Source organism: Dysidea avara, chromosome 4 (assembly GCF_963678975.1).
Source record: "Dysidea avara chromosome 4, odDysAvar1.4, whole genome shotgun sequence".
NCBI lineage: Eukaryota > Metazoa > Porifera > Demospongiae > Dictyoceratida > Dysideidae > Dysidea > Dysidea avara.
The window spans coordinates 40,732,421-40,757,979 of NC_089275.1; the positions used below are offsets into that span (position 1 = coordinate 40,732,421).

A 25,559-nucleotide genomic window follows, 5' to 3' on the forward strand; every position below is an offset into this window, starting at 1 on the left:
CTTTTGGACAATCAGCACCAACTATGTAGTTTTCTTTGAAAAGATTGGTTGGGTACTTATACACACACACACCTTTTAAAACTAACTGCCCAACATTTACCCCTACCAGGTGGATGGTTGAAGCATTATCATTAATTTTGTTATTGCAAGTTTAAACACAAGTTCATTCAACAGAAGTCAATAACAAATAAAGTCTTTAAAATCCACTAATGGAGAGATCCTCTAAAATGGTTAGCACCCTCTCTTCCACTAACTCCACAGTACTAATGGATTCTATAAATCAATCCAGTCACTACAAAAAATACGGATGACTTGTGCACTCTAACTATCAGTTACCGAGGAAGCCTAGGAAGTGCCATTACACTTCACTTTCAGCTATGTTTGGCCTGTTTCACAGCATTACAAATTAAGAACAGTAGGAGAAGCACCTCTGTAATCAATCCAGTTACCACAAACAATACGGACAAGGGAAACCATCGTGCTACCTTGAATCAACACCCTGGGCTGTCAGCAAAAGAAATGGGACACAAAGGAGGATAAAGGTATGATGCATGCATTGCATGTACTTCAGTATGCCAAAAGGCACATCTCGGAATGAGGAGACATCAAACAGTGAAAAAAATCAAGTCCATAGCTTTAGCCGTTATCAAGCTATGCTTACCTGAAGGCATCAGGCAGGGAGGGAGGGGAAGGAGGGAGGGGAGGGGAGGGGAGGGGAGGGAGGGAGGGAGGGAGGGAGGGAGGGAGGGAGGGAGGGAGAGAGGGAGGGGAGGGGGGGAGAGAAGGAGGGGAGGAAGGGAGGGAGGGGACGGAGAGAGGGAGGGGAGGGAGAAAGGGGAGGGAGGGAGATAGGTAGGCAAAAAGGATTCTGTTTGGATGGCTCCCAAGAACACAACCAGCTCATGGAGTAAAACTACGATGGCGAGATAAAGTTACACAAGACTTAAAGAACTTTTCAATGAATGACTGTTTATGGTACCAGCAAGCTCAAGATAATCATATGGAAAATTAATTAATGGAGGAGTGGAGGATTTGTTAACTGCACCACTTTCTAAACCTAACTCTTTTCACTGTCATACCTGCCAAAGGTCTTTTAGAAGAAGCCAGGATATAGCTGACACAAATGTATAACTACCCGTCCTTGACATGGTCACTGCTGATCTAATGTGGATACTTCGACTAGAGTATCATCCACTGCATGGCTCCCTTCCAAGGTCTAAGGTCAAAGGTAGGGTCTTCAATGAAAAAATTGACTTTTGTCCAAACATTTTCTTTACTGCTGCAGGATACTTAGCTTGTTGTACTGATATTTGAACCATTACAAATCAGAAGCCACGAGTCTTTTAGATTGAGAAATCAGCATGTCGTATTTTTGCATATTTCATGATTTGCAGTAAAAACATGGAATTGTAAGTGCAGTTACTTGCAAAGGACTGACTCGAACTTTCTTATTAGCTGTATGTTATCTTAAGTTGTTGTGCTGTGCAAACATGCATAGTAATGGGTAAATGTCTAGCTGGGTGGTTTACAATGCCTTGTTTTTGTGTCTGCAAAATCATGAAAAATGTTTTTGAATTGCTCTGGCGCCTACCACGAGAGAAGTCAGATCTTCCTCACAGCATGGTCATGTAACTAGATGTTCCCTCAGTCTATAATGCAAGTTTGAAAAGAATCTTAAACTGTATGCTATCTGGCTGGTGACAACAAAATATTACAGTGATTTTAAGAAAAATAATGCAGCCCACTGTTTGTGCAATTGAAACTACTTTACTAATTATGGGTTAATTGCAACACTAACCACTTGCACTTTAAATATATCAAACCAGATGGTATGACGCTGCAGCTGCTTTGGTGGCAGAGATCGTCGACGTCCCAAATTGGCGATAAAATATTTCAACATCACCAGCCAGATAGCATACATCCTTGGATTCTTTCCATCTCTGCAGTATAGACTAAGTAAGCATCCAACCATGTCACCATATGGTGAGGAAGATCTGGCTTCGATAATGCACTCAAAACAATTTTTTTCATGATGCTGCTTTGAAGAAAGCAACCTTGTGCAAGCAATACAGCCAGACATTTGTCAATAACTATGCACGTTTAGAGAGCATAGCTAGCCTAGATAACACCTAGCAAATAAAAAAGTTCAAACTATTTCTTTGACAGTAGATAGAAACTGGGGCTAGAAACTGACCAAGCTAAGCCTAGGTCAGTTTCTAGCTACTGTCAAAAAAATGGTTTGAGATTTTTTATTTGTTAGGTGTTATCTAGGCTTGCTATACTCTCCAAACGTTTATACTTAGTTATTGACAAATGTCTGGCTGTGTAACTTGCACAAGGTTGCTTTCTTCAAAGCAGCATCATAAAAAATTGTTTTGAGCGCACTATCATCTACAACAAGAGAAGCCAGATCTTCCTCACCACATGGTGACATGTTTGGATCCTTACTTAGTCTATACTGCAAAGATGGAAGGAATCCAAGGATTTATGCTATCTAGCTGGTGATGTTGAAATATTTTATCGCCAATTTGGGACATCAGTGATCTCTGCCACCAAAGCAGCTGCAGCTTCGTGCCATCCGGTGTGATATATTTAAAGTGCAAGTGGTTAGTGTTGCAATTAACCCATAATTAGTAAAGTAGTTTCAATTGCACAAGCAGTGGGCTGCATTATTGGTCGTAAAATCACTGCAATATTTTGTCATCACTAGCCAGATAGCATATAGTTTAGGATTCTTTTCAAACTTGCATTATAGACTGAGGGAACATCCAGTTGCATGGCCATGCTGTGAGGAAGATCTGGCTTCTCTCGTGGTAGGCACCAGAGCAACTCCAACACATTTTTCATGATTTTGCAGACACAAAAGCGAGCTATTGTAAGCCACCCAGCTAGACATTTACCCATTACTATGTATGTTTGCACAGTACAACAACTTAACATAACATACAGCTAATACGAAAGTTCGACTGCAAGAAGCAATGGCGGATCCAGGATGGGGCATTTGGGCAAATACCCTCCCACTGAGGAGAAGCCAGCCATACTTCTAGTAAATACTAAGGCCAAGATCAGTTTATGAAACTCATGAAGATATGCATATTTTAATAGTATTTATTACAAATTCACCTGAACCAAAGTCAAACTAACTGAAATTGTCATCCAGCACCTTCGTGTGTGTTAAGGGCCTCTAAAAATACTCATTGTGTTGCTGTTATTTAAGACATTTAGAGCCTTTAACCAGCTTTTAAGATTTCACAACCATCTGCAAAGGTCAAAATGTCAAAATCAACTGTGAGACACTACTAAGAGGTGATTATATGCTGCTTCAAAAGTACAGCAACTAACAAGAGAATCTGCTCTCCCCAACCACCTACCAACTTAGCCTGTTTGTGCCTCTCCCCTTGCCAGCTCCTGGATCCGCCCCTGAGAAGCTGCACTTACAATTCCATGTTTTTACTGCAAATCACAAAATACGTGAAAATACGATGTGTTGATTTCTCAATCTAAAAGATTCTATTTGTAATGGTTCAAATATCAGTACAACAAGCTAAGTATCCTGCGGTAGTAAGGAAATTATTTGGTGAAAGTCGACTTTTTCATTGGGGACCCTATCTAAGGTATGTGTGTATGAGAGTACCTACTGTACCTATCTACAGGCCCAGTAATTAAGTAATGCCAACTCAATTGCCTAAATACGTGAAGGCACACTTGTAGTTTGGTGAGAAACACTGAGAGTTTGAGTTAGTGACACTGGTGACACTGATTGAGTGGTTGTTGTGGACATACTTGCTGTCACTATGGCTCGATGGGGACTGACGAATAATGTTGTCAAGAAGATGAGCCATAAAGGCTTTAGTCCCAGTGACAATGAGATAGCATGAAGATAAACGTGACTGGATTTTGGAAAACAATCCAAATCACATATTAGAAGTTTTGAGATAAACGGTTTTAAATAATTCAAGCCAGCATAGCTCTCCAAGGATAGCAAGCAGGCATATGAAACTTACACTAAAGAAGCATCAATCTATTACCTTTCAGATCACTTCCAGTACTTGTAGCTGCTCATAGTTTCCCACCAAATAAGATAGAAAATCTGAGCAGTTGGACGAGCAAAGTAGTATCATGAGTGCTCACAAAGGGGTGGAGGGTGGGGGGTGGCGAAGGGTTAGACCTCAAAATGGAGGCATACTACAATTGGAGTCCAGAGACAAGATTACAGGGCTGTGCTGGCTCCTTAGAGCTAATTCGTAGCAAAATCCACAGAAAAACATCTGGCTAACATTATCAGGCTGTCCAATAGTAAACCACTGATTCTTGCCAAGCCAGGTCCTCCACAAAGCCTATAACCGCCATTCAAGCTCTGCACACTACCCAGAACAGATGTCTGTTGAAACCAGCCTCTATTCTGTCGATGGATGTTGTGCGAGTAGTCTTGGATATGATAGCTAGTTTGCCACAGCTTAAGCTTGATACGGTAGAACAGTCATACAGAGGTTATCTTAATGCACAGCGTTTACTTGCTAATACAAGACTTGCTGATTCAAACAACTTGCTGATGCTGATACACTGGGCAATCACAGGATGACTCTCAAATTACTGTAACCACTGAACTCTAGGTGCCAATGCAGATTGCTGGCAAGTGGCAGCTATAACTCATTGGTGCGTGAAACTGCTATCCCATGACATGCAGAAAGATGGTGCAATGTTTCATTAGCACATTCCACATGGCCTGTTTGCACAGGTCTGCTCTATGCCCTGCCATAGTTCCTGTTCTGTTAAATTTACTAGGGTATCAAAATCCGATGCAGTCGTGATATGTATATATTTTAGGCACACTCATTTGATAGGTGAAAGAACTACAGATCACTCACCCTGTTCCTGCTATACATCAGTATCTGATGATTGATAGTGCATAGCATATAATCTGGTAGTTGAAGCTCAAAAAGGCACACAAACCAGAAAAAAATGGTAAAAAAACACTTTTTTTTTGCTCCTAAGTATAAAATGTTATGGAGAACAGCATATCCAAAATCCCACTTTGAGAAAAAAAAATTTACAGCCTTTTAAAAGTTTTGCTATAATTAACTGTATTTTAAATCCAATTTTAGGCTAATTAAGCTCTTAATGTATTAGATAGTGTTGTTGTAGTTCTAAGGAACTAGAACTAAATCTAGTTTTAGTACAGCAATTCAATTCTAGTTCTAGTACACTAGTAAAATTGTGGTCTATTTTAGTTCTAAAACTAAAACTAAACTAAAATTCATTCAAGTTTTGGTTCAAAAACTCGAACTAATCCAAAACCTTTAAAACTTTTAGGACAAGAAATAGAACTAAAAGTTTTCTCAAGCAATCCTACATAAAAGGGTATTGTACACTATAACCATTTAACACTTTTCTTTGAAGATGGTGATGCCTGCAAATACTACCATAAAACATTGTTATTCAGCATTAATTCTGCTAATTTAGGTTATTTAAGCACAATTCTATTAGAGCTTTTGTTCATTTGTGCACAATGGCAAGTGGAAGTTGTGCTGAACCAGGTGGAAGGCCTAAGTCAAGTGGAGTGTGGAACTACTTCAGGTACGGTAAGATCAAGGACAAAAGTGTGTGTACTGTGAAAAGTACTGATGGTTTGATTTGTGGTATATAAAGAATTTAAAGGACAATATTCTATAAACTTGAAGAAGCATTTGAAGACATGCCATACTGACACTTATAAATATTTTGAAGCAGCTGAAATTGAAAAGACAAAGGAAAAAGAAAGGAGAGGTTCTTCTAGCCAGTTGAAACAGTCCTCCTTGCCAATACATAGTTTAGGATCTAAATTGTGCAACCCTAACAGCAATAAACATAAGGCTATTATGCATTTCATCTTGCAACCTTTATAGGTGCTAACAATGTACCACTGAATTTAGTAGATAACAGTGAATTTTGTGCATTAATTGAAGATTTGGATTCTCGGTACAGTTTGCCTCATCGATATAAAATGGGAAAAATCTATCAAAACACCAAATCTAAAGTTTCTGGAAGTCTAGGGCATGCTACCAAGGTTAGTATATGTGAAGATATTGTAACATATATGTAGTTGATCACGTGATTGTACTATAGGTTACACGTGTATTCTTATTCATTCGATACTATCGTGCACCAGCAATGCTCAAACTAATTCACAGTTCCCATTTGGGTATAGAAAATTGCAAAAGACAAGAGCTAGAGATGTCTTGTACTGGCCAGGAATGTCATCACAAATTGAAAACATCATCTCATCTTGCACTATTTGTACCACATACCAAAGATGCAACTCAAAAGAACCTTTACTTCCACACAGTGTACCAGACTGCCCATGGGCAAAAGTCGGTGCTAATATTTTCGAGCTACAAAAGAAGCAATTTCTTGTTTTGGTAGACTACTACTCCGGCTATGTTGAAGTAGACCAACTTACTAGCATGACAGTCAATCAAGTAATAGCAATCTGTAGGTCACAGTTTTCCAGACATGGAATACCTGATATCCTGATTACAGATAATGGACCACAATTCTCTAGTCATACATTTCGATGCTTTACCCAACAATATCAGTTTAATCATCACACCTCCAGCCCATATCACCCACAATCGAATGGAATGGCTGAGAAGGCTGTGCAAATTGTCAAAAGACTAATGAAGAAAGCTGTACATGACGGAAAAGGTTTACAATTAGCATTATTGGAGTACCGAAACATTCCCTAGTCTGATGCCATTGGTTCACCTGTCCAACGCCTAATGGGAAGGCGGACAAAAACACTTGTACTCACTGCAGGTACCTTATTACAGCCTAGAACAATTAATCCAACTACAGTGCAGAAAGAACTTAACCAACGTCGACGAAAGCAAAAATTTTACTATGATCAACATGCAAAGCCACTGAAACATCTAAAAACTGGCGATTCAATACTTGTGTCAGCAAAAGATGGCAAATGGAAACTAGCCAAGGTCACCGGAATAAATGAAAATGGCCCTCGCTCTTACAATATTATAACACCGCAGGGACAACACTACTGAAGGAACAGTAAAGATTTGAGAAAATTGGCATCCCCTGTTAATACCGACACAAGTGTTGATGATTTCTTAGATGACCAAGAATATGAATGTGATACAAGTGAACCAGTGGTCGAATCCCCTAGAGCATATGAACTCCAGCCACCTGCTGCACTGGCTACAGAACCAACACTATGATGCTCACAAAGAACCATTAAGACTCCAGTGCGGTATGCTGACCAATTTCCATAACTGGACCTTTATACATACACTGCACAATTTATCACTTTGTTTGATTTGAGAACTGTAATTATTATTTAGCAATTGTACCAATAACCACACTCCTTTTTGTAACAAGGGAGATGTAACATATATGTAGTTGATCACGTGATTGTACTATAGGTTACACGTGTATTCTTATTCATTCGATACTATCGTGCACGTGTTACAGATATCTAACACTAAAACTAACACTAACTAAAATTACAGAAATATGGGGTACCAGAACTAATACTAACTAAAGCTATGGTAGAACTGAGATACTAGAACTAAAACTAACTAAAACTATGGTGGAATTGGGGTATTAGAACTAAAACTGTAGGGAACTAAAACTGTAGGGGACTATAGGCACTAGAACTAAACTAAAACGAAATTTGCTGTACTAAAACAACACTAGTATTAGACAAGCAAGATTTTGATACATATGGAAAACAGCTGACATTTGAACAGCTGGACATTATAGTATCTCAATAGGTTTGTATTGTGTTGGCATGGTTACCATTCATTTTGGTGGGCTTTGGTGCAAATGTTTGTTAAGACACTGTTAGTGCAGTGAACCTCCTTGAAAATTGGCTACATAGATATGGTGAGTTAATTTTGAGAGCAATATAGTTTTACTATCTAGCTTATAGACATATCATTACTTTAGGCTAAAAATGGTTGAAAACTGCACTACAAATAAGTTCCAGGAAGACTGTTGCGTCATCTGTCAATTAGGTTTTGAAGGTGAAAAACCAGTAACTGTAGCAAGGAAAGGTACATTTACTTTGATAAAGTATAGTGAAGAGCATGGGGAATATGAGTGTAAAGAATACTTAATTAGATGAATTCAGCTCAAAGCAGAAGTGTTTTGGTACATAAAAGCTGTCGTAGAAATTTTACGAGAACTTACAGCAGTGTTAAACATGAAAATGCTCTCAGTGCTAAAAAATTGAGGTCTGGTTTGCCACTGTTTAACTGGAAAAAGGAATGTGTGCTTTGTGGAAGTAAAGCTACTTTTAATGCTCGCCATCCAGAAAGGTCAAAAGTACACAAGATTACTATACTCCCTATTAAATAGATTCCTTGAATGTTACTAAAGGTGAGGTGACTCATGGGGATTGGAAGTTCAAGAGTGCTTTCATGGATGTTTTGATTTAGTTGCTGCAGAGGCTGTATATCACAATAACTGTTATTCAAGATTTATGTTAAGTAAACAGATGGGTAAATCTAATTCTAAAAGAGATCAAGATAGACCACAAGACCAAGAAATGCTACAATCATTTGAAAAATTGTGTTAGAGTTGGAACAGAATTGTACACTCTTTCTGAGCTGCATGAGAAATTGGAAGAATTAGCATCAGGTTCAGAAGTCTACACAATCAAGAGATTGAAACAGAAGCTTATGGATTATTATAAGGATTTTATATTTTTTTGCTGAGATTGAAGAACGTCACAATGTTGTTTGTTTTAGAAACATGGCCAAGTTTATTGTCAATGAAAAATGGTATTGGGAGAGGAAAGACACTTTAAAGGATGAATATGAACGTATAGTTAAAACAGCAGCACAACTTATACAAACAGTTCCACGTACAGTTCCATCTTCAACGGCTTGCCACGAGTTTTCTCCTTAGCTGGTTTTCGAGTAGCCTTGGGTGTCTTTATCTCCTTAACCCTAGTCTTGGGCACATCCAACATTGCTGTATCGGCTTTATCCATTTGTTTTTGTGCAATACACCTGCGAGTCCTTTTTGCAGGTGGACTGGAAGACGACATTTTCAACTGCACCACGTGGTCACAACATTAGTAATGGTGCACGTGCACGGTCTGACCGCCGTCCATTTATCGAGCCCCATGCCTATCCATTTAACACTAATAACCGAGTCTTAAGATGAAGCCAGATGAAACCGCTGTACTTGCTGGACTCATTTTTGATGGAGTATCTGAAGTTAGATACTTTACTCTCTATCATGAACTCTTGGTACTACATTGTGTGTTTTGTCAGCAGATAAATTGTAAAGAACATAAAATCTCATTGACACAAACTATTATAGTTATAATCAATGCCAGCTCCAGAATTAGTTCCAGTACTTGATAAAATTTCTTTATAGTCCTAGTTCTAGTTCCAGTTTTGAGGAAAGCAAAATTATAATTCTAGTTCCAGTCTTACAGAAAGCAAAATTATTGTTCCAGATCCAGTTCTAGTTCTAGAACTAGAACTGGAATAAAAAGGGCTGAAACTGGAATTATTTTAGTTCCAGTACTGAGAACTGGAACAACAGTATTTCTAAATATTAAAAGTAACTGTACAATTAGAATATATACATAGGTATAGCTACAATAGGTGCATCCAATTAAAGTAATTGTAACAGATCTGCGAAAACCTGACACAATTGCACATTTTTTTGAATTCCTGTTTTTTAAATACTAGCATTGGTAGCTGCCCTACATGCAGAACCATTTCAGATTCCACAATAACAATGAATCATTAAAGATCATGTCCTAAAGTAGCATGATATCTTTTACATGAACCTATAATTACACCATCTTGCAAGCCTAATAGTTAAAATGATGTAAACATGCAGGTTAACTAAACAGCAGAATTGCATGTGAGGTAAACCAATAATTATCAAGACATGTGCAGATTTTGTGGTGCTGTCCTATCATGCAGGCAGTCAACAAAGGGCATTTAATTACCCTTTATTATCAAATGGCTAATATATTGCCAAAAACACGTGTTACGGGTGTCCTTTATAAATACTGTAGACCCATAACACCTTCATCCTAAGGACTACGAAGTTGAAACTACCACTAATTTGTTGAGTAGGCCCAGGGACATCTAATAAAGCTTAATGCGAAGTGATAAGAACAAGTATGGGGAACTATCAATGCTTATAAACACACAAAAACGCATCAAAAACAATTGTACCTGTTTAAAATTTGAACAACTTTCGCCCTGAGCATCATGGTGTGTTTTATTTACTAAGAATCAAACTGTTCTTCACGTGATAAGGATTCTAAAAATATACCGTATGGTGTAACCGGGGGATATAATAAGATGGCGGTACCCTTCTTTCACTGCTATGCTGAAAAATAACAACACGCCTTCCTTCACTTCAAAACGTGTGAGTTATGTGTTTTCTTGTAAGGGTTTTAGACGTTTGGGTAGAAGGGAAAGAGCGCTTTCATATTTAGCTTTCAGTGTTAATTAACGGATGGGGTCCTCACGTATTGTGCAAAGATTACACAAGCCATAAAATTTCATTTCTTGAGGTTTTTCTACGGTTTTACAAAATAACTTGGGTACAGTAGTGGACAAAAAAAAAAGTTCCCGTTCCGTTGGTGTTCCGTTTCCGTTGCGTGCAATAGAAGGCTAAGAATATGCTTACAGAATAGAATAAAAATGCTAGCATCAGTCTTTCCGTTTTCAAAGCGTTCGTGAAATTTGCAAACAACTGTACAAGCCATTGCCAAGTTGTTCAAGCTGATGAATATCTGTGCACCATTGGCCAGCAAAATCATTGCAACGATGCTCCAAGAGTCTGGGATGGAAGCTAGTTGGCAGTTTAACATTCACGTCAGCTTAAACAAGCCAATATAATACTAAGCGGAATAAAAGAACTGTGATATCGCCTACAGAAGGTTAGTACAATTGTTAAACAATTAGTTTTATTGATTTTTAATCAATAAAACTAATTGATTAACAATTGAGTATATATTTAAGTATACGCTAGTATACTTAAATATACGAATATACGAATTAACCCATATACGAATTAAGTATATATTTTTATTAGTTTTATTGATTTTTAGGTTTGTTGCTATGAGGCCACCATGTGCCAGAAAGCAAAACCAGCCAGGATGCTACTATCTCTACTAATGTCTCCTTTTCTAAAAAATATATTCTTAATGTATGATACATTTCTATATACTTTACCTCACTTTTGTCGATGGCACACTGTTAATAAAGTAACAAAATTTCCTTCTGTTCAGATAAATAGGTAGTGAGCATTAAATAGGGAGAAAGTGTAATAGTGCAGATGCTAGTATTTTAGGCAAAGTTTGCTCTAACACTTGCTGCTATACACAAATATGATTTAACAAACAATAGAACAGTTGGTTATAAGTCTCCTTCGCCGTTTGTCACAGTCCGCTACTTTCCATGAGCCTCGCCTCTTGTAACAGTAAGCAGTAGTGTTCTACATAGAGAAGGACATGCAGTACACATACGTACATTAGTGTGTTAGCATTAGTTAGTGTTCGTTTACTTATTAGCAACTCTTCATTCACTCCATTTCCTCTGCAAATATAACACGCATTCTCAGCAATAATTAAAACGCTAGCAAAACGGAAACGCCTCACCAAAAACATAAAACACAAACAGAACGGGAACTTTTTTTTTGTCCGCTACTGTAACAAAGGGTTAAAGCAGTACTATTTATTGTAGCTATGCTGCAAGCAAAGGTTTGAGCAAAATTTGCTGAGCACACAGGTGCACACTTTGTGGCTAATTGTTTTTATAATTTAGGCAAGTAGTTAACATCACAAAGAATTGGAGTTACAAAGAGAAGAATAGAACACACCAGACAAACACACAGACTAACGGGACAAACACACAGACAACTTCAAGTTTGGGTTTTTTTTGGAACATTTTAATCCAAAAAAACCCCCAAACTTAGTCATAAATGTTCGTAATGATAGTGCCTTTGCTGCTGGCTCACCATGTGTATCTGCACCTATTTAATTTCACAAAGGGTGCCATAATTTTGCAAAACCGAATTTATGGCTCCAGTAAGAACAGTCCACCTGGTAGGACACAACAGTTTTATATTTAGTGCCTGAGAAGCTGGCTGGTGTTGTATATTCTTAAAAAGAGCTAAACGTTTTGGTGATGCACATACCAGTGTAGAAACCTCGGTTACTAAAAGCGAAGATTCCTTAATTATTGGACATGAAGATGTACAATCTTGTAAGCAAAGATTCAAGGAATGTGCTAAACAGTGTACATAGTGTGCCTTTGGTGCTTCCTTAAGTATACATGCTGCTACTCCATTTAAGTGACCGACCATGTTGGATGCACCATCGTATGCTTGGCCACGGAAATTATCCAGGGAAAGAACCATTCTCCTACAGGACTCTCTCAACACTGAAACCAAAATTGCTGCATCAGTTTGTTCCACATAAATTAACTCAATAACGTCCTTATACACTGTGTATTCTGAATCAACTCAACTCAGCACAATGACAATGCAAATTGTTCAATACCACCTTCATCTCATGTTTCATCACCAATTATGCCAAACCACTCTGCTTCACGTACTTCAGACAGAATAATATCACTGCGAACTTTGTGGGCCATCATTCCAATCAACTCATCAGTTATTTCATGTGAGAGATATTGGCCATCTCTTAACCAATTAGAAATTCCTGGAACATCATCACTTCGACACTTCAGAAGCTGATAAAGATTTCCTTCCTCTTCTTTGTGTCCCCTGACCGCAAGGCCTTGTCGCATAAGATACATTTACGATGAAGGCTCAGTCATCAGAAAATCTCTGTGGCACTTTTGTTACCTGAGAACTTGATTGGACAACTGTGCAGTGACAGGAGGCTGTTTATGTGCTCTGTGTGCAAACAAGGCATCACAGTGAATTTGGCTTTTTTCATGTACTCTGAATTTATCTTTTGCTTTCTTCCAGTTGTCAAAGCCTATTGCTATTAGTGTATTATCAGTTCTAGAACCTGAGGGCAATAAACCATCACAAGCAGCTTTGCGACAATAAAAACAAAAACCTTGAGATGTACAAAAGGAGAGCCACTTATGATCTCTATATCACCTAGTATTAAATGACCTGTTCTGTCTGCCTTATCTTTTCTTAGTATGCAGCATAGCTCTAGGCTGAAAAGGGAATTCGTGATCTTTGCAACACTGAGATGCACACTGAGAGTTATCATGAGACTTGGAGCTACTAGTTTCAGCAGGGTGACAACCACTATCTGATTCACTGTCATGGCTTCTACTGCTAGAAGTACAATATATGCGTGATTGTAATGTGAATGGACTTAAACAATATGTGTGAGAGTGTGTTTTTCTAGTGTGTATAAGTGCTAATGACTGATGTTCTCCACGCTGTTCTAATATTTGCAGTTTACCATGGCAACTAAAAACAGTGCATTTTATTAAAATATAATGTTACCTATTCTGCATATAAATAGAGCTGAGCGATAGTACAACTATCACTATTCACGATTGATAGTAACTTTTATATCACGATAGCGATAGCATCACGATAGTATTACGTACAGTGGAACTTCGGTACCCCTTGATACCAGGGGTGGTCCATAAGCCTGAAAAGTCCATATCTGAAACTGTGTATAAATAACTGTAAAATAGCAAAAAGAATTTTTTTTTAAAAATTATCAACTATAGTATGTTCACGTTGAGCTGAACCCTCAAAAACATTTAATAACTCATGGATGCAATTACACATGATCTTGAAATTTGGCTCATTTGTAGTACTGCTTGACCCTGGTTGGCTGAAATGTTAACTCTGTTGAGATAAAATCCACTTTTAATTTTTAACTGTTTTTCAGGGTTCAGCTCAACGTGAACATACTATAGAACAGTCACTACTCTAATAGAACAGTCATTTCCATAGTTTAGTTAACCGAGAATCTGTATAAGTGGGGTCCAGATAACTGAGGGTCCACTGTACTACTTATCAAAGACACTCAACCTCACCATGAATAATCCAATTACACACCACGAATCTGCTTATCTAACATTCCAATGGTAAAAAGTGCTATGTAATACAGCTGTAATCTTTGTTGTGCGTGCTCTACTGAACTTTCACAACTTCAACAATATCATGTTTACTTCTTTTTTTTTTATTAAGGACAGATATGCATAATTTATCATGATAGTTATAGCATACTATCATAATCACGATTGTTACTTACTATCATGATAATTGTATCACTATTGCTCAGCTCTAGCTGAAAGTGTGGCTGTCACAGTGTAGCGGTTATATATCTAGATGGCTATACTAGTAATAGCTAGGCCTACCTCAACAAAATTTCATCACAGAAGATTTCTCCTTTACTAAACTCTTCACAACTACTTCCATCACAATCATCACTTTCTTGGCCAAAGCTGCAACTGCACACAAGCCCACCTCCATCATCAAGCCACTTGTATCATCAAATTTTGGGTTGCTTTCACACTCAAGTTCACATCAATGCTCATCACTTCGATTTCCTTCACTACTTTAGCTGCAGTCACTTGTAAACGCTTGGACCTACTGAACAGCTCTACGATACTCATTTCCTCACTTCTAACATTTTGCCGCATGTAATTTTTGCCATGTGAAGTCACGTGTACAGTAGACATATGATGATATTGCCGCCCGGATGCGGCTGCGCACGGTAAGGTAAAGAAAGTAAAACAATTAATGATGCACTGATACCATATTTTCACTACTGATCTGATACTGAGTACATTATAGATGGAAATGGCCAATACCAATCCGATACTTTTGAGGCATTACATACAAAAATACCCAATAGTAGTTGATAGACTAGCTTACTAAACACATCAGCTAATTTCATAAACTGTAGTTTCCTGGTTTTGTGGCCATCAAACAGGAGGACAATAATCATTTATGGCTTCAATGAATCATATTTCGTGGCTTACTGCTGTTTCTGCAAACTAATAATGTTAATGGCTGGCTTCTTTAAAAGAATTCATAGCTGCTTATTTCAGCTTATGCTCAACTCTGTTTGACACACTACACATGTAGCTATGTCGCCATCTTGAAAAGCAGTTAGGTGACATCATACAAAGTATCACACATTCACTTTCAGATAAAAGCACGAAACTTGGTAAAACGTTTGTGTATGCAAAGATTATTTTTCAATAGGGAGCCACCTCAGATTTGACCTTTGGTGACCTTTACGAGCAATTTCATGTTTAAAAATGTCAGTTTTGTCTCTATTCCATGTTTATATGATCCAATATCCACAATTTATTTTGTCAAATTCAAGGTCTTGCCCTAAAGAATAAGTTGGATTTTACAGAAAGTCCATGGCTTAAACACACAAGCTTGAAATATGTACAGAAAAGCACTACAAAAACGGTTCAAGTTTCCATAGCTTTCCTGGTCATTGGAAAGGTACTGCAACAGCCATATTTCTCCATATTTCCATACCTATCCAGACTTAGCTTATTGAAATGTATGGAAATACGGCCGTTCCAGTGCCTTTCCAATGACCAGGAAAGCTATGGAAATTTGAACTATTTTTGTAGTGAAGGTTTACTTTTGTAATACTTATACTGTATGAAAATTTACCATGTGTAATAGGTCAGTGAACTACCATGGGGTATATATCCAGGTTATACTCTGCATGGCTATGGGAGTGCTGTAATGGGTGATCATTACATAAGTTATAACATCCTGACCTCCTGTAAGCATTCAAGCATTAATCGGATGGCTGCAGGTTCAAAGCTGCCCATGAATTTTTTCTCCTTCCTCCAACTTTTCAAACATGTTTTATGTAACAACTTTAAACAAACTGTACGACCAGGTGTCCTACAGACCTTCAGCACTTGTGCTATGAAGCCTCAATAAATAAATAAATAAATAAATAAAATTACTAGGCACCAGCCTGTTATGCTGGCACAATTTGAAGCACAATAGGTGCTTTGAAGCATGAGGCATAATGCTAACATGATGGGTACATTTTTTGCCATACTATAAAATGTTATCAGTGGAAAGATTGGCATACTTAGCTACTCTATTTACGTATATCCTTGTGTACTTTCAATTAACATAGTGGTGTGTAGTCTTATTAGTAATTCTAATGAGCCAATGAACCATATAGTTTAAACATTTGACATAATAAGCTGCTAAATGTTAAATGGTTAACACTGAACAATTTTTTGTAAGCCAAAAGTTATCATCATCCATATACAAAAAGTGCAAAACTGTTAGTTAAACATGAAAGTTGAGGCAAAAGTTTGAGCGTAATTGTGAGCATAATAGGTAAACTTTTTGATCACTGCAGCATAGCACAATAGGTCAAATGAAAAGCATAATAGCTGGTGTTTAAAAATTACCCAGTGCATGCTAGAGAGCCAACTACAGTAGGTAAGACAGACACATTGTTCATACATAACCTATTGCTATATACAGGGGCGGATCTAGGATTTCAGAAGGAGGGGTGCTAACATGAATGGTTGGTTGGCTAAGAAAAGTGACAACTGGTTAATACAAATAGCAATAGTGTGCAGAGTACACTCAGCATGCGGAGCATGTTCTATCTGGGGGCATGCCCCCACAGAAAAATTTTGCAAATTTAGCTTATTCAGTATTAAATTTGGTAATATTTTTTGACTGAAAAATGATGCCACTTTGTTTAAGTGATTCATACAAACATTGTGAGCCACCTAAGTGTAATAATGATGAAATGACACCATTATTCCAGAACAGTTGTAATGCTAGCTGTCATATAAGGGCACAGTCAGTAACTAAAAATCTATTCTTCACATAAAGAACAGGAAGGGGAAGTATATGAATATCGACCAGCTATACACGATCCATTAATTAATTTTGTGTTTGAAATACCTTAATTTAGCGGTACATTAAATTTAGCAATTTAATGGTTTTTTTGCTAATTGATCATGAAGTAATAAAATTTATATTGTAAATTCATCAAAATACAAGATTGCCAAATTTAGTATAGTGCTTTACAGTCTCATGGTTCAAGCTATAACGTCCAAACAGTAACAATGAAGAGGGCTTGAGAACGCAAGTACTGTATACACTCACCATCAGTGTGCATGTAGAGTACACATATGTAGAATTTTTCAGCTAGGGGGGCCAGGGTCTGGAGTGATGCTTCCTCTGGAAATTTTTGGAACATAGCTATTACAAGATTGAATCTGGAAGCTATTTTAACCAAATACTTTATTGTACTGAAAGATTGTGGGTACAAGATGGATGAGTGCAGTTGTACGCAATTTTAGAAAAACAGAACAAGCTAGTTACACTTTTAAATACTATTGGATTATAAGGCAATACATAATAGTAAATTGTCAAAGACAGTATACACAGGTCGATTGGATCTTAAGGTCATTGTAGAGATTTAAAATGCACGCAAACATAACTTTAACTTTGTAATATAGCCTCAGACCGTTCTGTTGCTATTTCATTCTGACTTTTTACAACTATGGCCCCATGCATCACCGTATTAATTTTTTACCACATCAGTCCAAAGTCACAACTAACCCCCTTATAACGTGACAATGTAAATGCTGCAGTATCATTTGAGCTTATAAAGCTTCAAGGGGTTTGGGAGTGCAAACCCTGTATGACATTAAATTTTTATTATCTTGAATTGATGCTAGATTCAGATAAATGCAGCATGGAACTTTGGTACTGATAAAGCAAAAACAAACAGTCCTCAGATGTTACAGCCTTGTTAACTGTATACATTCTAAGAAATTAACTGTTTTACTTAAGCATGTCAACCCAAGCATCAATGCGGCAACAACTGAAAATACCCACTATAATATTAAAATTATTTGACAGAAGTTGTTCTCAGAAAGCGATTAGTATATGGCAGGATTTTGGAGCAATGGTAAGATAGCAGTGCACAGGTCAAGAAAACACACTGGCAACTTCTTGAAAAAAACATTATGATGGATGTTCTATTAGAGTAGTTGACTGTTCTATTAGAGTATTTCGATTTTTAGCAGCTTTTAGGTTAAGTCTCACACCAAAAGTACAATTTGAACTCCTCTTAGAAAGATTAGCCATTCTACCTTCCTTTTCCATCTTTCCATTGCCCATGCATATGTATATGATGCAATTGCATCTATACTGCAACTTCTAGAAGCTTCCTAGCTTGCATATGATAACATTTTGGAGGGGGGTGCTTCAGCACCACAAGCACCCCCCCCCCCCCCCCTAAATCTGCCCTTGATATAGGTACTGGTCAATGTGCTTGTTTAAATCAAAACATTTGTCCAAAAGTAGTGTGACTTATATGTTGTAAATATTTAATAATTATCTGAAATGTAGAAATTTACACAGTAAGTTTTCTTAATTCTTATCAAACAGTACGATAGTACTGTTTAAGTAGGGATCCGGGTGAATTTGGCGCGCGCCTCAAATTTCAATCCCTCAAAAATCATCCTAGAAATATCTCACGCAGCAAATAAACCTTTTACTAAAGAGTCTTCAAGTTTCTAACTTTATTTCTAGCGTTATATATCAGGAAACGACTAGAAAAGTGCTGGAATTTTATTTCTAAAAAATCGCTAAAACAGAAATTTTCGTCTGCCTGCCAGCCTGCCAGCCAGCCAGCCTGACCACATTCGTAAGGCTACAGGCCAAACGAAGCAGCGAAGGATCACCATTCTTTGCCACAATATTCAACTCGCTGCTGGGATGTGCCTTTTTGGGTTCCGACGAGTGTCTGCCTTCTGCGCTTTGCCTTTCCTTTTATCTTCAATTACGGATCGTCTTCTTCTTTTCCATTCACGGAGGCGTTAATAATTCGTATCGACACTTTCCTTAGAGCAGCCGTATTCGGACGCCACAAAACTAATAACGGATTCCGTACTGTAAGGGCAAGTAGATGCCTGTATAGCAACACTTGCAAAGCGATCAAACAGCCTAGCGAAGTAAGCGCAATAATAACACACTGCCACGCCCTTATCAATCAGAGCGCGCGTTCGTACTTAACGATCAGTGGACCACGCCCATTATTAATGGTCCAGCTGTAACTAATTGTAGAAAACAGGAGATAGAAACCCTGCATGCTTTTCAATTTAGTAATTGAGCAGCTTGCATAAAGCAAGCAGCAAGATCGAGATACTCTAATAGAGCAGTCAGTGCCAAAGATCAATAATAGCTATATACCTATACCTATACCAAAAAAAGTTAACAAACTAGTGAATTTAAAAAATTGTTAATTTAGAAATGGAAGTAGGGATCAGGCGATAAAAACTACTGAAACAAGTGATTTGAATGATGGCAACTATTACAACATAGCTTTGTGGGGAAATTCCTACTTTGGCATTGAACATATATGGTGAGGTGGTGAGATGCCAATGTAAGGATTTCCCCACAAAGCTATGTTGTAATAGTTGCCATCATTCAAATCACTTGTTTCAGTAGTTTTTATCGCTTGATCCCTACTTCCATTTCTAAATTAACAATTTTTTAAATTCACTAGTTTGTAATTATTGCATACAAGAAAACACTTACAGGCAGCTGGATACAGTTGCTATTATAAAAGTTTCCAAAACTCAAATATCCATGTGCCATCCTGCATGCTTCACTGGCCGCAGTCACAAGGCTAGAGGCCAAATGAAACAGCGTATGGCCATTATTTAATTGCAAAACATCAAACTCACTGGTGAGATTGTGTTGTTTGTCAATCTGACAAATGCCTCCGTTCCGTACTTTGCTATTCCTTTTATCTACAATTAAATGCTTGTCTTCTTCTCACACCAGGAAACCATGCCAAGGTGTTAATTTTTCATATCGACACCATCTTTTAAGGAGCATAGTTATATACCACAAACTATATTGAGGCACTTAACAGACTGTTACTTACTGCCCATCAAGTATGATCAGAAGAATGTAGGGAGCATCTATACTTTGATGGTGAGTAACACAATAGAAGTGGTTGGCTTAATTAAGCTCACTTAAGATGTAGATATAACATAAGTGTTAATGAAATAGGATTGGTGTCTTGTACTTTCATGCCAGTTTGATTCACCATTGTGAAGAGAGCAATGACTCATTATTTACATGTAAGTGGTATGTACGTACGTATCCACACAACTGGTGTCTGGACAACTAAAGTTCTATTATAATAAGCAGATCACAACTCACTATTCATGACATACACTAACCTTCCTTAGATATTTTGCTATGATAAACATTATCTGCTGCAGTATTCATTCCAATATTCTTCAATGCTATAACTAGTTGACTCCAACTGGCATCAGGTTTCATCTCGAGCCACTTCTTGAACATTCTACTACACCGATCATCATCAGTTAGATAGTCGGTCTCTATCAGATCCAGTACAGCAGTGTTACCATTCAGTAACTTCACTCCAAGAGTATACCATTTGGTAGCTATTCCTCTGGCTTCTTGTCTCATCACATTGTTTAAATCTTTCAAATTAGGTTGAACTGTAAAATCTATAGCACAGATAAGGTTTATAGCAGTACAACATACACTGTAATAAATGAAGTGCGTTTTGCACACAAAAAATGTGCCCTGTGACACCAAAGTGTGTTATTTTGGTGTCACAGAGCACACTTTATTTTTTACAGTGTATATATTCTGTGTTACACTAGTGGAATTTATCTCTACTAGCATTGGTACTTGGTACTTAAGACCATCTCCACATTAAATACTTTATTGCCAGAAACAGAGACCAAGCATTAAACTCATGTAGCTATGTAGTATGCATGGTGATGTTAGGAACATGAGTTTCCTCATCAATTACCATCCTCGTCCATTTTGTAGTCTATCTCTTGCCCACCCTGCCACTTGACTCGTGATATAGCAACACTGGTGAAAAAAACAGTCCCTTCTCTAGTTGAAAATTTCAAATATTTTTTGTGTATTTGTAAGCATTAACTCTATACTTTCTAAATGCCATCCTGCAAGGGTGAAAGGATGTACGTAAGCAGGATTAGTGAAATAGTTGTGCCAGGTCAAGCAATTGCATACACAGCACAGATCCTAAGTGCAATCTACGGTAGCTATCTACATGGTGCCAGTAATATGCCAATAATATGAAAGAGGCTACATACTGAACAAACACAGATGGACAAAGATGTTGGCAACTCACCTGCCCTACCACAAAAGTGTTATGAGAGTCCCAATGATGTAAGACAGTCTATGTGCCAGTGCTGAAAAACTGTGAGCATAAGAGTTTGGGGATAAAAACAACAAAAAGGTGCATCAAAAAGGTCCTGAAACAAGTTGATGTTGTGCTATTTCTAAAAACCAGGCACCATGCAGCTAGCTAACTCATCTGGAATTAACCAACTATGTATTACTATTTTATTACGTATGTTGCACAATAATGCATAATTAGTTAATTTTATTGTAATTTTCAGATTTTGTAATTCATGAAATTCTTGTAATTCTTCAATCACATTGCTATGCACTGATAAGGAAGCACTTGTTAAACAAACTGCTTTTAACAACATATCACGCACAGAACTATCTTCTAAACTGTTTTATAGTTTGACTATAGTTTTTTTTTCCCACAAATTCTCTCAACAAAGCCTCAAAGCTGCTCTTCATTTTCGTTTGTGTACATTGGGGATATGCCCCCTTTCCAACCAATAGGATAGGCTATTCCTGGTAGTCTACAAGGCCTGCTCAATTGTTAAATGCCTGTAAAACCCGAAGGGAAAGTAATTTACAAAGTCTGAGGAGAATCACCACACCCGTATTTCAGAATGCCGAAAAGAAACTACCTCAGAGCAAAGTTTACCAGTGCGTAAGTTAATACAGACTTCATTTCGCTTTTACTTCTTACACACAAAAGCTGCTTTTACAATTTAATGATTTTGCTCACGTGGGTGTGTATGGACAAACATACGTAAATGGGTAGATAGATAGGTTCACACACACACACTTTTACGAAAACAATTTCAGTAAAGTGGGCGTGCACCTGGTTTAAAATTTAAAAAAGACATGACCTAGGCTGGGATCGGACCCAGGTTGATTATAATCACTCAGGGTTAAAGGAAGTGCATAAATCACCACTGTTTTGCCTTCACAGGAATGGAGCTCAACTTTTCAGTGATCCTTCCTTACACCAGTGTCTTCATCGCCCTATAAAGAACCAACAAAAGCACGTATTGATTTGCTACAACAATGCTCGAGTTGACAGATGATGGGCATTTAATTTAGCTAAAATCTTGCTTTGACAAGTGCTTTTCATGCCAATATACTATCAGCTTAAAGTTGAGTTTTAAAAAGATGTGCACAAAAAGGTACTGTTTAGAAAGAAAAAAAAGAATTGCCAATACGTGAATTTGAACCCAAAACCTCCTACACGCTAGTCATGCGTTCTACCAAGTATTTTGTGCTGTGGTTTACAAATGAATTTATATTTACATATATATATATGTAATGAAATAAAAATATACTAGCATTATAAAAATAAAAATATACATAATGAAGGGAAAATATACATAAATAAAAATATACAATAAAAATAAAAATATACATAAATAAAGCTGTTACACCTTTAATCCTTCCAAATGGAGGTGTTAGAGTGATATGTACGTGTGTTGTATGATAAGACAACTTCACTGTGCTCTGTCAATGAGCTTAGGAAAGAACTATTTTGTAATGATCCAAGACAATGGAAATCATCCCTCCAACACAGGTAAGATTAAATTGGTACTATGTGCTTGCTTATTACTTCCCTTCATTATATTGTGATAGCTTTCATTTGTTCTCCAGTGTACAAACTGACAATAAGAACGAGATAGTTGTACACATCTGGATACATCACATCAGGCCATTCAGTCCATTCAACAGTTCCAGCAATATCATGTTTTGTTCTAACAATTATCCTAACACTTTATAGCAGTTAGGATAATTGTTATATTGTAGCTACTTGTTTTGAAAGAATCCATTCTAACTGCAGTATTCCTCGCTGGTCATCCAAATTTGTCATTCCTCGCTGGTCATCCAAATTTGTCGTTCCTCACTGGTCATCCAAATTTGTCATTCCTTGCTGGTCATCCAAATTTGTCATTCCTCCCCAGTACATCCAAATTTGTTTGAAACAAGTATAAAAATATACATAAATAAAGCTATTAATGAAGGGATGCTATATTTACATATGTATATATGTAACTGTTATATATTTACATATTGGCCATCTCTTAATCAATTAGAAAATCCTGGAATATCATCACTTCGACACTTTAGAAGCTGATAAAGATTTCCTTCCTCTTCTTTGTGTCCCCTGACCGCAAGGCCTTGTCGCATAAAATACATTTACGATGAAGGCTCAGTCATCAGAAAATCTCTGTGGCACTTTTGTTGCCTGTGAACTTGGTTGGACAACTGTGCAGTGACAGGAGGCTGTTTATGTGCTCTGTGTGCGAACAAGGCATCACAGTGAATTTGGCTTTTTTCATGTACTCTGAATTTATCTTTTGCTTTCTTCCAGTTGTCAAAGCCTATTGCTATTAGTGTATTATCAGTTCTAGAACCTGAGGGCAATAAACCATCACAAGCAGTTTGCAACAATAAAAACAAAAACCTTGAGATGTACAAAAGGAGAGCCACTTATGATCTCTGTATCACCTAGTATTAAATGACCTGTTCTGTTTGCCTTATCTCTTCTTAGTATGCAGCATAGCTCTAGGGAATTCGCGATCTTTGCAACACTGAGATGCACACTGAGAGTTATCATGAGACTTGGAGCTACTAGTTTCAGCAGGGTGACAACCACTATCTGATTCACTGTCATGGCTTCTACTGCTAGAATTACAATATATGCGTGATTGTAATGTGAATGGACTTAAACAATATGTGTGAGAGAGTGTTTTTCTAGTGTGTATAAGTGCTAATGACTGATGTTCTCCACGCTGTTCTAATATTTGCAGTTTAACATGGCAACTAAAAATAGTGCATTTTATTAAAATATAATGTTACCTATTCTGCATATAAATAGAGCTGAGCGATAGTACAACTATCACTATTCACGATTGATAGTAACTTTTATATCACGATAGCGATAGCATCACGACAGTATTACGTACAGTGGAACTTCGGTACCCCATGATACCAGGGGTGGTCCATAAGCCTGAAAAGTTCATATCTGAAACTGTGTATAAATAACTGTAAAATAGCAAAAAGAATTTTAAAAAAATATTATCAACTAGAACAGTCACTACTCTAATAGAACAGTCATTTCCATAGTTTAGTTAATCGAGAATCTGTATAAGTGGGGTCCAGACAACTGAGGTTCCTTATCAAAGACACTCAACCTCACCATGAATAATCCAATCACACACCACGTATCTATTTATCTAACATTCCAATGGTAAAATTGCTATGTATTACAGCTGTAATCTTTGTTGTGCGTGCTCTACTGAACTTTCACAACTTCAACAATATCATGTTTACTTCTTTTTTTTTACTAAGGACAGATATGCATAATTTATCATGATAGTTATAGCATACTATCATAATCACGATTGTTACTTACTATCACGATAATTGATATATCACTATCGCTCAGCTCTAGCTGAAAGTGTGGCTGTCACAGTGTAGTGGTTATATATCTAGATGGCTATACTAGTAATAGCTAGGCCTACCTCAACAAAATTTCATCACAGAAGATTTCTCCTTTACTAAACTCTTCACAACTACTTCCATCACAATCATCACTTTCTTGGCCAAAGCTGCAACTGCACACAAGCCCACCTCCATCATCAAGCCACTTGTATCATCAAATTTTGGGTTGCTTTCACACTCAAGTTCACATCAATGCTCATCACTTCGATTTCCTTCACTACTTTAGCTGCAGTCACTTGTAAACGCTTGGACCTACTGAACAGCTCTACGATACTCATTTCCTCACTTCTAACATTTTGCCGCATGTAATTTTTGCCATGTGAAGTCACGTGTACAGTAGACATATGATGATATTGCCGCCCGGATGCGGCTGCGCACGGTAAGGTAAAGAAAGTAAAACAATTAATGATGCACTGATACCATATTTTCACTACTGATCTGATACTGAGTACATTATAGATGGAAATGGCCAATACCAATCCGATACTTTTGAGGCATTACATACAAAAATACCCAATAGTAGTTGATAGACTAGCTTACTAAACACATCAGCTAATTTCATAAACTGTAGTTTCCTGGTTTTGTGGCCATCAAACAGGAGGACAATAATCATTTATGGCTTCAATGAATCATATTTCGTGGCTTACTGCTGTTTCTGCAAACTAATAATGTTAATGGCTGGCTTCTTTAAAAGAATTCATAGCTGCTTATTTCAGCTTATGCTCAACTCTGTTTGACACACTACACATGTAGCTATGTCGCCATCTTGAAAAGCAGTTAGGTGACATCATACAAAGTATAACACATTTACTTTCAGATAAAAGCACGAAACTTGGTAAAAAGTTTGTGTATGCAAAGATTATTTTTCAATAGGGAGCCACCTCAGATTTGACCTTTGGTGACCTTTACGAGCAATTTCATGGTTA

At 37.4% G+C, this 25,559-nt stretch overlaps 2 protein-coding genes across 2 annotated transcripts in view; both read right to left on the minus strand.

The window, feature by feature from the left end:
- Positions 1-25,559, minus strand: part of LOC136252145 (ubiquitin-like modifier-activating enzyme 1) — a 571,137-nt gene that overhangs the window by 46,753 nt on the left and 498,825 nt on the right. The window lies entirely within an intron of this gene.
- The window catches only part of LOC136252144 (uncharacterized), an 89,052-nt gene that overhangs the window by 25,133 nt on the left and 38,360 nt on the right, over positions 1-25,559 (minus strand). Inside the window, exon 5 of the mRNA XM_066044534.1 lies at positions 20,196-20,489. Coding sequence (XP_065900606.1) covers positions 20,196-20,489 — 294 coding nt within the window. The remainder of the gene's footprint in view (positions 1-20,195; positions 20,490-25,559) is intronic.